The sequence below is a fragment of the Capsicum annuum genome, chromosome 11 (genome assembly GCF_002878395.1).
Source record: "Capsicum annuum cultivar UCD-10X-F1 chromosome 11, UCD10Xv1.1, whole genome shotgun sequence".
NCBI classification, from domain to species: Eukaryota; Viridiplantae; Streptophyta; class Magnoliopsida; order Solanales; family Solanaceae; genus Capsicum; species Capsicum annuum.
In genome coordinates this window covers 153,715,636-153,730,639 of record NC_061121.1, presented here as the reverse complement: position 1 = coordinate 153,730,639, position 15,004 = coordinate 153,715,636, and the positions used below count along the sequence as shown (strand labels likewise).

The window sequence follows — 15,004 nt, the reverse complement described above, 5'->3', positions numbered from 1 at the left end:
TTATCCATTTGAAATATGAGTGATCCAATTCACTAAATATAAGTTAAATGGACTCTTTTCACAAATATGGGTTGAAATTGCCACCCCTAAATACACTCCAGCTAATTGGAATAATTTCAAGTTATGACATTAGGTACTTAAGGATGTAAGCAGTGGAAAATTAATGTGCATTGTAAATTGATGGCGAAAATAGGTTTGCAAGCAAATTTTGGCTGAGGTATGGAACTTACTTGTTTATCAATAAGTTTAAATTATGTGAATAATTCTATTATGTATGAAAGAATCATGTATCTTAAATAATATAATTTTTTTAATGAAATATGTATGTAAAATTTACGCATATAAATTTCTATTATATATATAAGCGCGAGTTAGTAGCCAGTTGACAGTTGTCATGCCTTCTTTCAGATGTCTTTTACTTCGTAATTTTACTATATCACCCTTAATTAATTATTATATATCATTTATGTATTGAAGAATTAATAATATTTAATAAAAAATAAATAGATATTTATGACATGTCTGCTTCAGCTACTTTCACTGTAATTTTACTATATGCACCCTAATTAATTATTATAAGTCATTTGAGTATTAAAAAAAATAATACTTAGTAAAAAGGGTAAAATAGATATAAAATAATAAATTTGATGTTTTAAATTAATTTGGCATCTTATATGAGACTCACTTAAATTTTTTCACAAATTGTTTTACAATAATTTTGCTATATCACTTCTAATTATTTATATATTTACTTTCCTACATATCTCCCTGGACTGATAAGAAGCTCTCATATGCAAGTTGCACTCAACTTGTATAAACTGTTCTGTTTGGGGTCCAATCATACTGGGCTCAATTATTCTTAATTTCTGCCAAGGTGCTGAAAATCATTGATAGTCTATGCAGAAACTAATTATGGTTGGGAGAAGGTAATATAACCAAGGTAATACAATACGTATTTGTATATATTATATTTGTATAAAATTTGAATTGTATGTATTTGTATCAATAAAGACAAACAAGTATTCGTAGAAAGAAAATCAATCGTTTCTTTTCAATAATTAAAAAATACAAATGATAGTTCACATTTGCATTTGTATTTTATAGTTCACACTTATATTTGTATGTTATAGTTTGCATTTATATTTGTATTTTATAGTTCGTATTTGTATTTGTGTTTCCTAGTTCGCACAAAAGAAAAGAAGGAGAAAAAATGAAAAGGAAAAAAAAAGAAAAAAAGGAGAGAAAAAGAAGGAGAAAATAAGCAAAAGAGTATAAATTATAATTAAGGATAATTAATAAGTATGAGGGACTGCAAATATAGTTATAAAAGATTTGACTGTATGAGATAATCTATAGGCATGTTATGGCTTTCATAAAATATAAACACTAGCTTGAAAAAAATTACACGTTTGTCTATTACAACAATAGAAATTTTCACGATACATATACTATACTAGTTGTCTTTTTCCTGCAAACGCAAATAGATATATCAATACATAAATTTGACAAAATTATATAGCTGTCAAATTCTAAATGACCAAAGGCAAGGTTAAGAAAGAAAACGATAAATTATTTTATGAGGTCAAGAATGACCCGCAATAGATGTTGTACAGAGAGGTACAACAAAAAGACGTGTTACAATATTTTAAAGAGTATAAAAATATAATTGATTATATTGTAGTTGTTTCTTTCTATATTGACATTATGGATTTACTTTATTATTGAAAGTTCAGTAAGGATAAATTTGCAATTTCATTTGAAAGTTAATAATTTATTTGTTCTTTTACGTTGTCGTTGATGAGTATGGTGCATACTACTGATACACACTCACTGCCCTATATAGCTATGTGGGACCATGAGAGACTCGCAAAGTTCGTATACCCCTTCTAGATCCTGCCCCTTTAGGACCTGCAATTAACTCAATTTGGATTAGGCCCGAAGGCATTGAAGATTAATAGGAGAAGTCATGTATCTCAACACCTTTGGACTCTGCCCATTATCCATTGGAGAATAATAAAAGAAACTCTTGTATCTCAAACCTCTGAATCTTGCCCAAAAACCACAGGAGAAGAACGATATAATCCAACCAATGATATGCATGGGAAATCATATGAGAAACTAATGCTATTAGAACCTTGAGAAGTGCGAGACAAACTAATTACAAAATTCATAGTAATCCGCTCTTACTTCCACTGTGGGATAGGTAGCTTCTAAAGAAATCCACGTGATCTCAAGTTCTAGGACTCCACCTACTGACAACACAAACATCGAGATCTGAATTCCTCTTTGTCCCTTTTCATTCCACACCACCAGCAATGCTGTCTCAGATCTCTACATCTTATATGCACCAGGATGAATGAATTATCTAGAGCGAGTCTTTTGCAATATCAACAAAATCAAATCACCAATCCTCAAATATCAAGACACCCTCTGGGTCCAAGGTAATCTTTCTATCCTCATCCCTCGATATCCGATTTCTAATGCCAGACATTCTACTTTCCTCAAAATGCCGCCCTGAATCTATTCCAACAAATAAGAATTAGCCTCAACATGGGAAAGAATCCTCCCAGAATAAAAAATATCAAGTTTAACCAACCTTTTGCTATAGGTGGATGTCTAAGGATACTTGTCGACTAAAAGGAAAACCAAACTCCCCATACTCACCATTACTAGAAATTAAATTTTTTTCGATAGCTAATGCAGTCGAAAAATAAGACATTTTTGATGACATTCCAACTGTTTTAGGGTAGGCGGAATAAGAGTTTGTCGAAAAAGTATTTTCGACTACGGCAATCGCAAAATTTAAATTATAGAATGACCAAATAAAAAATAATATTATGACTAGTGTAGTCGTAAAATTAATAAAATAATTAAAAATAATTACGTAATAATTATAAATATTCAGACTACAGTAGTCGAAAGATTAATAAATAATTATAGATAAAATATTTTCCACTACTGTGGTTGGAAACTAATAATGTAATTATTTAATAAATAAAATCTTCGACTACAGTGGTCTGAAATTAATAAAATAGTTCGTTCAAATTATTCCGATAGGTGTCACTTAACTTTTTCTCAAAAAAGCTTTTACTATTCTGACCATTGTAGTCGATTTTTTTTTTTGTTTTGCCAGCAATGGTGCTCTTTTTTTTTTTTTTTTTAGCTTTCACTGCTCTCATATTACAAACAATAGCAACATATAAAATGTATTTTTCATAGTAGGATCTAAAAATTATGAACACAACCTAAAAAAATTCAACCACTTTGAAACATCCAAAACAGACATCAAGTCAAATAGTTTAAACATTCTAAAACAAGTTTAGGACCAAATGTCACAATCCAAAACAAATATCGAGTCGAATAGTTTAAACATCCCAAGAGAACTGTAAGTTTAAACGTCACAATCAAAAACAAGAACCAACAACTACAATCTAATTATCATCAAATTCACTATACCAACAACAGCTACAATCTAATTATCTTCAAATTCACTATCTTCCTCATCATCAAATACTTGAGGCACGTGCTTCTTGACTAACTCCTTAAATTTAGCAAATTTGACAAACTTAGCATTATTAACTGCACATTGTTGCGTCAAATCTTTAATTTGCTTTGTCATCGCTTCTATTTCTTTCATATTTTGTGAAGTAGAAAAGGAGCTAGGAAACAATGGGGAAGGACTATTTGAGGATTGGTGAACTCCAAGCCCATAGGTTCTACCTTTATTTGGACCACCAACCACAACTGTTCATATTTTAGTCATATCTGCAAGTGATGGTTGGACCACGATACCATCCTCTGAAGTAGGTTGGGTTTGACGTCAATCTTCCTTGCCTCATTGAAATCCTTCCGAAAAGAAAAATAATTGTCATTATGTAAACAAGCTAAATTGAATAATGAGAAATCAACATATGTAAAATTATTATTTTACAATGTATTCTTAGCACGCGTTTCGATCCAATCTTCTCTTGTACCATCCTTCTTTTTCTTCTTATGCGTCTCTTCGAAGATCTAAGAGGTACATCTTTTCCCCCATCTTGTGGAAAAAAAATGATTTCCTGAGGCGGAAAAAAAGATATCAAATTTCTACCAAGATAACTGGAAGTTCCAACTAATAAGAAGCCTAATGAACCTAAAAAAAGGATAAAGGCGCAGCAGAAATTACTTATTTTTCGACACCCCGTTATAAGTTCTATATGTTCTGATCTCCAAGTCATACTTAAGTATTATTGCAAAATTTAAGAAAAGAGATACCACAGTTATCAAATCTTTGAAGAGATTAGAGTCTTTTAACTATAGCAAAGAAACACCTTGTTGAAGCTACTGGAATATGATGCAGATTCACATCTCAAGGCAGAGGTGCAAATTCACTTTAGAAATAAAACAAATAAGAGCCACATAATATGTCAAACAATATTACCAATCTTCATCGGTGGATAACAAAACTCATCGAACCTCCGGTGTGCAACGAGCCACCCATTTTAGAGGCTCGATTTGCCTTTGCCCGTTCACGCTTCCCTTTATATTAGGAATGTCTCATATTTCCAAGAACATTACCCAAACTTTCTTCGCAATCCAATCAGGTCTTCTCATTTTCTTCCGGGCCTCATACAAGTGTTCTTTGATCCGTAGAGATGCTTTCAATTGGAAAATGACATCTATTTTATTTTCACGACAAGACTTCGAAGCACACTTCGCCTGCAAAATAGTTTAATATAAAGTCATGAAATGAGTCAATGGATACAAAGGAAAAACTACTTAATCATCCACAATAAGCACACCATAGTACATGAACTTGAAAATATAAGTGAGCAATATGTATAATTAAGCATAAACTACGAGTAATAGATTATTAATATAAAAGTATTGAAATTCAACGAGGAAATAACTTGAACCTAGATGAGCAACACCACCAAAGTTATTTCCAGCAAGGTGTGCCATAAGTATTTGAAGAATTTTTGGACTAATTAATCAGATTTAACCAAAAAATCCCACAACAATCATAATACACCAAAGTTATAGTAAAAAAAATGCAAATATCAACTCTAAATCCCCAAAAATGTTCAACTGTTCTTCCTCTTCTCCAACAAACTCCCCTAAAACACAAAGTTATTACCCCCTCTAAAAAAATTGGGCACAAACACCTGCTATATGTATATGAAAACCCCTTTACAGTTAACATGAGACCATACAAACTGAAAGATATAAAAAGCATAACATTAACCCCTAATTAGATCCCAAAATGGATATTCTATAGCTCAACACAAATCCCTTTGGTATATTCTGATTGATTATTCTGATATTTGTCAGTTGGATCTAGTAAATTTTTCCGGGATTTCTTCAAATACTTATGACACACCTTGCTGGAAATATATCCAACTTGTAATATAGTCATAATTGTAAGGTTATTTATAATTTTGAGTTTCTTTTGTATAATGAAACGTACTACCTTTCCTGCACTTCACTGCTGGTTCTTGATAAACCACATCAACTTCACATAATCGCACAATAACAAACGGACTTATATCAAGACAAACCCAAGTTTCCAAGCAATCAACAGAATGAGAAAATAAACACCAAATTCCAAGAACCCCAAACAACAAAATTTCCCATTTTTTTGGGATTTGGTAAAAACAATAACAGTCTTATCATACCAGAAAAGATAAAGTTTATAAACATATTTTGTGTGCCAAAGTACAAAAGGTTTTTTCACTTCATATTTTACATTGAACTACATAGCACAATAATAAATATCACCAACTAGTTTAAAGGAATTAACACTAGTTTGTAAATCTGAATATCTTCCACAGGTTTTTTGAAATATAATATATCAATTCTACTTAGAGACTCAGTGTGCTGATTTTTTGTGTAGCTCATATGTACCAGTACTGCTCCATTTTGAATCTAAATAATTGAACATAAGCCTATCCCATAATTCTAAAGTGGACGAGTTCTAACCTCACAGATATTTCCTTAACACGTAAAGATTAATTTCAAGTCTGGAATAACAAATTAAGTAAAATTATCCAATTCCAGTCATCATTAGCACAAGAACAATATTATAATAAATCAAATCTAGTCATCATTAGCACAAGAACAATATGGATACACACATACTACATAAAGAAGAAAGATTTGGCAACTATGGAGGCGCCTAAACAAGCTTCTTGGATGATAAGAAAAATTCTAGATATGAGGAAACATTTGCCTATTTTAAATGCCAACCAACAAATCTTTAACAAAGGTAAATTGTCATACCTTAGCTCGAAGGGCATCTAACTTGTAGACATCACAATAATCCACATGTGTTAAAAGTACTACAAGGCTGAGAAAAAGATAGTACACATGATGTTTGCTCACAAGAGCTGCCTAACTGAGAGTCCATGTATTATATTGTGTAATATGAATAGGGGTAATAGTCCAATTCAACATGATTCAGAAAAATCTTAAGATAAAAAATCAAAATTGTACAAATACGTGGGAAGAAAATGTTACATGCACTCCTAGACAACTAGTTACTGATGTTATTGGGAAGGAGAAACCGCTAAAACTCTTAAGAAAACTCTTGGTCAGACCAACAAGAATAAAAGAGATACTGGAAAAATAAGGCAAGAAAAAGAGAAAAAGAAGTCTACTGGTTTTGTTCTATTGACTAAATAAGATAGTTTAAATATTCCTCCCTCCCCCACCCAGCTTGGATCAGCCAGCAAATGTCTAATGTAATCTCAACATAATTCATACTAGTTCCAGCACAGTTTATGTAGACTTGAATGATGAATACAGAGTTGTCAACTCCGAAGATGAATTTGAGAAATACAAACAACTTATAATGGAAGGGGAGGTAGAAGAAGAGCTCAATGAATACTTGATCAAAGCATTTGGTTCCACATATAATAGTGAATTACAAGAGAAGGTGAAACAAGTGTATAATCAACAAGGGTTATCACTCAAAGACGAATCATGAAAGGATCACAAATCAATAAAAGGCTAATGATTAGTACTTTCATTTGGAATGCCAGGAGTATCAACACCAAAGGAGCCTTGGAAAGAATCTAAAACCTTGTCAAACAAAAAACTAAAGTTCACAAAGGAAGAGAAGAATATTAATGAAGAGGTCTTAAATTGCATTACAAGAATAGTTGCAAAGGATTAGAATATACCGTAAACTGATTCCACATTAGAATTTTTATTTTGTATGGAATCTTATTCCAACTATCCCACATCTCTTTAAAAATGGTTTAGTTAATTCTGTAACCATATGCCCGACGCTATATGTGGGAATGAACTTGCAATAAAACTATATTAAACCATCTTAGCTTTCAAATTTTAAAAATGAAGGAAAAACATAAGGGTTGCTTACCCATCACCACCAGTGACAATAATTAGCCTCCCAAAATTGTCATATTCTAATACCTCTTTAAATTTCAGATTCTGGGAGGCAGCTGCTGTAGCATTAGACGCTGTAGCACTATTAATAAAGGGAGATGATGTGCTAGGACCTTTAATTCTCAATACAGAAAGGCTAAGTGTGGATGATGTAGAAGGCACAAATAAAGAGCTACTATGCAGACTATTATGAGGAAAAGTGATGTGGAACTGGTCAGATGGTAGCGGCATAAAAATGCATTTGGTAGTGAAATAGTTGACGAGGAGGAGGAGGAAAATTTGCAGTATCTGGTGGAGAAGTTGTGGTAATAGGTGGTGGTGGTGGTGTATATTGACCTGCAGGAGGATTATCAGGTCCTTTCTTACTTTTCTTACGTTGTCCATTACCATTACCCTTTTGCGCCATTAATTTTTTTTACTAACCACCTGAAGAAGAAAGAACAACCAAATTAGAAAACAACCTATTTTTCATAAAAGTAAATTTCAACATACAAATCAGTTATGTAATGAATGATAGAAAATAATTACTTTGTGCTTGTAAGGGACAACAACTAAGATTTCTCAACCATTATCAATTAAAACATTTATGTTTTTCCATCATTTCAGAAATCTTAAAATAATGGATGAATTAATATAGTTAAGTAGTACCGATTAAACAAAACAGACAACACATATATACTACAAAAATTCACCACTGCTATTTAATCAAACAACTATCAATGTTCTTACCGCCACTACAAATGTTAACAGAAAAAAGACACTATATTGTCAAGTAAAATAGCAGAAAGTACAAACTAAAATACAATTTAAGACCCTGTTGCTACACATTACTACTATTAATAGCATTTCAATCCTCATTGCTTGATTCATAGTCATTCATTAATTCTTCGTCATCGCTTGATTCATAGTCATTCATCAATTCTTCCTCATCACTTGTTTCATTTTCATCAAGTAACTATTCCTCACTTGTATCATTTTTATCGAGTGACTCTTCCTCGCTTATTTTATTTTCATTAGTTGGATCTTGTCTTTTGCCACGAATGTTCCTTCTCCATAATCATTAACATTCAATCTAAGTTCAGAAGGATCAAATTTTTCATATAGGCCTTTACTATGCTGCAACTCACTTGCTAATTCATCATCCACCCTTTCTTCAACACTTGAAATGTCATTCTGATACGCTACATCCAATGTATCCTCTACATCAACTCTACCCACCAGCTTTGTTTTTATAACTACCCACCATGCAGATTTTTTCTTACACAAAGGATAAGGAGCGTAATACACTTGTTTCACATTTTATGTAATGACAAATAAATCATAGAGTTCATACTCCCTTGTATGCTTAATTTCAATAATTTTGTATTGAAGGTGCACCTTTGTACCTAACCTAGCATAGAATCGTACCACTTATACCAACAGAGTACCAACTTCTTTTTTGGCCAACCAACATGATAATCGAGTTCTAAAATCTCAAGAAGCATACAGTAATAATCATCACCACCATCACCTTTAACCCACACCTTACTATTGTTTGTTTTCTTTCCCTTAAAGAACTCTTCCGTATGAAATTTGTACCCATTGACAGAGTACCTAGAAAAATTTATGACTTTATCATTAGGTCCCTAAGCTATATGATGTAAGAATTGGTCATTTGGGTCATAATTAACTGAATTATGAACCTATAAAAAGTTCAAAAAAAGTTAGAACTTAAATATACATAAAACTGAATAAAAGTGTAAATTGTGTTAAATATTAAAGTTACACTTACATTTTCACTAAACCACACTGAAAACATAGGATAAACAGCAGCATGCCCATGCAAAGCCACAAAGTAGTTGTTCGACAAAGTTATGACTTTCATTAGTTAAAACTTAGATAGACCTTGAATGATTGCTGCTAATATAAAGATACTCACTTATAAAAAGGTAGGACCTCAGGGAAATTTAATAATACATGTGTTGTAGCTGACTTAAACTCCACCTCATTCAAATATTAAGCTGGACCAAGTTTCGGACTTCCTTTACCTGGTTGATTGAATATTAAAAATGGTGGTGCTGAAAGATCTGTATTGTGTCCATCATCATGCCTATTACGTCTGTTTCTTAGACATGACACATCATGTTCAAAATAATATGAACAAAAATTAGAGGTATCTTTAGCCAAATAAACCTTACATATTGACCCCTCAATACATTTGCCAATGGTCCTGTATAGTATGATCTTTTAGATGAACTTATATACATCCATCTACACTGAAAAAGCCCTCTAAGTCGTGCCTCTCGCACAAGGTGAATTGGATAATGCTTTATAACATCAAGAAAACCAAGAGGAAAATTTTTTGCCAACTTGTTTAAGTGAATATTGATATCGATCAAAGATAGGTTATCCTCCCTTAATGTGTTAGAACACAAATCTTTGAAAAATAAGCTTATCTCTGTTATGGGTTCTATATTTTATTGGGCTATGCACTAAATGCAATAGGCATTACTGACTCCATGAAAATGTGACAGTGATGGATCTTCATAGACGTCAACTAACCTTTTTTCATGTCAACACACCTGGATAAATTTGACGCATATCTATCTGGCATTCTCAAATTCTTAACCTAATCACAAATCGCTCTTCTATCATCTAAAATGAATGTGTAACTAGCCTTGAGATTCTAAACCTTATTGTTTAACTATGTCAGGCACAACTCGCCGATAATACTCCTTTAAGTCCATCCTGGCCTTCAAGTTATCTTTTGTTTTGTTACTTACATCCATCACAGTATTAAATAAGTTGTCAAAAAAGTCTTTTTCAATATGTATGACATCCAGATTTTGAGGCAGAAGATTATGCTTTCAGTAATCTAACTCCCAAAATATGCTTCATTTGGTCCAATTATGTGTAACACTATCCTGGATGGTGGAGACTCTGTTACCTCTAGCAGATTCCTCACTCTATCCCAAATTTTTTCTCGCGACAAGATTGGTGGTGGCTTCTCAAAATCAGACTTATTCTTTATAAAATCACTAGTATTTCTCCTAAACTCATGTTGCATCGGCAAGAATTGACGGTGACAGTCAAACCACGAGTTTTGACCCTCATTTTTCAAAGTGAATGCTTTTGTGTCTTCCATAATACAAGGACAAGCTAACTTTCCCACAGTCGACCACCTAGACAATATTTCATAAGCAGAAAAGTCATTTGTAGTCCACATCAAAGCATCACATAATCTAAAGTTTTGTTTGATTGGTACATCATATGCTTCCACACCTTCGTGCCATAATAAGTTCAACTCATTAATTAGTGGTTGCATATATACATCAATTAAACATTTTGATTACAAGGACCTAGAATAATGTAAGTTAGAAATATATATGGATTTGTCATACATAACTCAGGTGGGAGATTATGAAGAGTCATAAATACTGGCCAACATGAATATCGTGTCACTAAGACAGAAAATGGAGTGAATCCATCAATAGATAACCCCAACCTAATGTTTCTTGGCTCACTAGAAAAATCTAGATACACACTATCAAAATGCTTCTATTCTTCTCCATCTGATGGATGACATAAAACACCAGGTGGTCTTTTATGTTCATAGTGCCATCTCATATGAGGGGCAGAGCTCATTGACGTATACAACCTCTTTAACCATGGTATAAGGGCTAAGTAGTGCATCGACTTTATTGGAATCTTCTTCCCTTTGTCATTATTCACTTCCTTATAATGAGGTTGGTTAAAAAATTTACAATGTTCTAAATCTGCATCTTCCTTATAGAATAACATGCAACCTTTCCCGCAATAGTGAATCCTCGCTGATAAAAGTCCTAACTTAGAAAACAACTTCTTTGTTGTGTAGAAATCTTTGGGTAAGTCAAATTTATTTGTATTAAGCTCATTCATAAGTTCAATGCTAGATTACATGCCCTCTTGAGAAATAGAATAATCTGACTTAATTCTTAGTAACCTAACTGCAACAGATAACTTGGAATGCATTGACCCTTCATACAGTGGATGACTAGCCTCCTTTCACTTTTCATAAAAGTGGTTAGCCTTATAATTTGGTTCATTTTGAGACCATGAGTTTTTCCCAAACACATCCCTAACCATCTCACTATATTGAGAACTTTTGACATTATTCTTTCTTATGGGGCTTCTCTCACCACCAAATGAATTCTAAAAAGCAAAATTATTAGCAGCAATACTCTCTCCATGGGCGATCCACACAGTATACTTCAACATAAATTCATTCTTTTAAAGATGTAACTTAACAAAATTTGGACTCAATAACTTGGAACACTTTTATTTCAGACAAGGACACCTAATTGTTTGTTCAATAAGAAAATCATCAAGAGTCATTGCTTTAGAAATAAATCTAGCTACCCCATCTTTATATTCCTCCCTCGACCCTGTACGGTTAAGATATGTTCTATTGTACATCCATGTGCGATCTGCATTTTCCATCTACACAAGAATGACAACAATAACAGTAAAAAAGAGAAACAAAAGCAGGAGAACCAAAACAATGAAAATAGGATTAAAAACACCAACAATAGTTATAGTAATAGTGAACACGGGACAATGAACAGATCATGTCAACATTTGCTACTTGTTGGTTTAAGAAAATACATGTCCAGAATTTTTATAGTAGTTGAAAACAGATCTTTAAGAGTGCTAGTCTTCCAAAAACTAGAGAAAGAGTAGGTGGTTTTCAAAGAAATAACATGGTAAGGTTTTTCTAGTTAACAAAAATTTATGGACAATACCTGCGAAATCATAAACAATACCACCAAGTATAATCCAAGTACATTACTACAACTCAACTCAATAAATTTTCACTTTCTGAAATGTAAATCATAATACACTCATTGAAGATACATTTTTCTTTTAATAGACGTGTCTACCCTCCGGTATTCATTTCTGGAAGCATAAGAAATGAACAAAGCGGAGGCAATGCACTCCTAATAGAAATAGTACTTGGGCAAGGAAAGCAAATTCCTATGTGAGTTACATTGAATAAGACAAAGTAAAAAACTACAAAAACAGAGCGCAACTCAGATATCTCAGGTGTCCTTCATCTTCAACCTGAAAGACAAAGATAAAGCAAAAGATTTACTATACTTAAATTGCATATGTGACTAATTTGGTTTGTTACCAGTTTGTTTAAATCTTTATACGTGTAATACCTACTTATTTGTATCTCAACTAATCATTTGATAAACCCGTGTATGAAAAGTGGGGCAGATGAACTATTATAAACTTCATCATACAGATAAATTTGCACTAAAACTTTGACAACCCAACCATGCCTTTGGAACTAATTCCATTTTCTTACCAATATTAATGCACATAACAAATATTTTATAAACATTTGCATTACAAAATAAAGCAAATTTAACAATCTATTTAGCATAACTGTTCACACAAACAAAAAGCCAATATAGAACTAAATGATATACACATAACCAAATCCATTTCCTCTCCATTACTTTTAGTTTCGAATCACAACAGTGATTCAAACCAGCTTGATCACACCCCAACTAATCATTTGATAAACCTACCCACCAAAAATTGGGGCAGATGAACTAACATTAAGCTTATTAGATGGAATTTCTCCTACATCTCAACCATACCTTTGGCACTACTTCCTCTACAACATTAAAATACATAGCAAATCTCATCGGAACACTAAAGTTATGAAATAAAATAAGTCTAACCATCTTTTTGACATTACACTTCACAAAATCAGAATACTAGTACAGAACAAAAGAATATAAGAGCATGGATAAAATAGAGCATTTCAATGTTAACATTGTGCCAAGAGTGAGCCTCTCTGGCTATGCTCAATACGGCAACAACTACCATTACTGCATCTCAATCTTAAGCAATTGGTTGGGGTCAACTATGTATATATGACATGACCATGTTGCTTCATTTAGCATAGGCAAAGTTATATGTAATCTTGAATTTGGATTCGCAATAGTCGCAAACACCGAGAAAAAAAGAAGGTTTTGCATGACTGTTAATCTGCGAAACAGTTAGCAACCTAGAAAATAACCAAGTGAACTGAAACATAAATCAAGCGTAAAATTATTGTGAATATAATTAGAAGAGTGAGCTAGTATCTCAGTATCTTTGCATGACAATTAATTTAGAAACAGTTAGCAACCTAGAAAAAACCAAGTGAACTGAAACATAATTCAAGTGTAAAATTGTTGTGAATCTAATTAGAAGAGTGAGCTAGTATCTCCGTATCTTTGAGTAATAGGCAATACAGAAGCATCAACACTATAGTTTAGCTTTATCTAGCTTGTTTTCACCTTGACCAGAATCTTAATTACTTTCTGGAATTGATGCTTTCAAAGTAAGAGAGTAGCTAGTTTAGCAAATTGCCAAAGCATTTACCGAGCAAGAGTAGATATCGTAAAAATAAACAAAACAATTCTCTTGATATGTAGCTAGTTTTGCTATCAAGAATGCCATTTTTGCACATTTCCAATGAGTTATGTAAGCCCAATAGATCTTACAAAAATCAATAATGTAAGGCCTAACTTTCTGTGGAGTTCAGGAAACTTGAGGGGCCTTTTATTTGCCACCAAGGACTTTGGCGTATCACAAAAGGGCTCAAACCCCTCACCAAAGCTGTTTTCTTCTCCAAGTTAAACTCACTCACTCTTTATGGAACTTCAAGCTCATTGCCAAAACAATAATGGCGGTTTCAACTTAAATTCATGATGGGTATTTAGACTTCTCCAATTTGACACCTAATTACTCAAGCATTAACGAAAACCCAAATTCACAACAAAGTCCTAATTTTGATTTCTCACTCAATTCTTACTCTATTAATCCAGCGGAGGAATTCATAGTTTCACATAAGAAATTAACACCTAGACTTGCTTAATTTCATGGAATAACTAATTTTTCTTTTTCTCATAATTAATTCCAAAATCCAACATTTGGAAGATTGACATTCCAAATCCACTACGACCATCCCATCACACCCTACCCACCTCTCCATAACCCCCAAAACACAATGCAACCCCAATCAAAAACCTAAATAGACGCCCAATAACAGAATTAATCAAAAATAAAATAAATGTAAGTTTCAACTCACTGTCGCAGTGCCTTCACCACCAACAAAAAGGGCCCAATACTACCAACTCACTGTTGCCGTCACCACCAAAAATCCGCCATCGCCGCACTACCGGAATGCTAATACCCTAGTTTAGAGAGAGACAGAGCAGTGAGAGAGAGGGTAGTGAGATTTATAGAGAGAGGAAATTTCTTACAATATAAATGAAATATTTAAATTACATTTTTTTTACAATTATTTACTAATTAAATAATAATATATTTAATTAATTATTTAATATTTTCGACTACTGAGGTCGGGTAAATATATAATCATATATTTGATTAATTATTTTTAAATTTTTCGACTACATAAGTTGAATTATAATTCTATTATTAATTAATATTCTTAAAATATTCTGATTGAAATGATGAAAACATTTGGTAAAAATAAGATTAACAATTTATATATGCATTGATCGACTACTGTAGTTGGAATATATTTCCAAGAAATTATTGCCAAATCTTATGGTTCTTGTTGTCAGAAATAATA

General features: G+C 32.6%; 1 protein-coding gene and 2 long non-coding RNA genes across 3 annotated transcripts; 1 reads left to right on the top strand and 2 right to left on the bottom strand.

Annotated features, from left to right (window-relative positions):
• Positions 1–1,840: 1,840 nt before the first annotated feature.
• Positions 1,841–7,857, top strand: LOC124888516. Its single transcript, XR_007046879.1, has 2 exons — positions 1,841–2,441; positions 7,429–7,857. It is a non-coding gene; the product is annotated as an uncharacterized LOC124888516 (long non-coding RNA).
• Positions 3,247–7,776, bottom strand: LOC107852287. The gene is made up of 5 exons (XM_047399026.1): positions 7,361–7,776; positions 6,259–6,325; positions 4,421–4,698; positions 3,932–4,058; positions 3,247–3,846 (listed from the first exon to the last, which is right to left on the bottom strand). Exons 1-3 carry the CDS (start codon positions 7,774–7,776, stop codon positions 4,537–4,539), a joined length of 645 nt encoding a protein of 214 aa, XP_047254982.1. The 3' UTR covers positions 3,247–3,846; positions 3,932–4,058; positions 4,421–4,536.
• Positions 7,858–12,189: 4,332 nt separating the features above from the next.
• On the bottom strand, positions 12,190–14,697 carry LOC124888515. The gene is made up of 2 exons (XR_007046878.1): positions 14,495–14,697; positions 12,190–12,465 (listed from the first exon to the last, which is right to left on the bottom strand). It is a non-coding gene; the product is annotated as an uncharacterized LOC124888515 (long non-coding RNA).
• Positions 14,698–15,004: the final 307 nt, after the last annotated feature.

Excerpts from the sequence above, each read along its gene's own strand:
- LOC107852287 (XM_047399026.1), bottom strand. The coding sequence starts at position 7,776 with ATGGTAATGGACAACGTAAGAAAAGTAAGAAAGGACCTGATAATCCTC. Across the intron at positions 6,326-7,360 it reads ATTGTCACTGGTGGTGATGG|CCTTGTAGTACTTTTAACAC; the intron begins GTAAGCAACCCT and ends TCTTTTTCTCAG. Across the intron at positions 4,699-6,258 it reads TAGATGCCCTTCGAGCTAAG|GCGAAGTGTGCTTCGAAGTC; the intron begins GTATGACAATTT and ends ACTATTTTGCAG.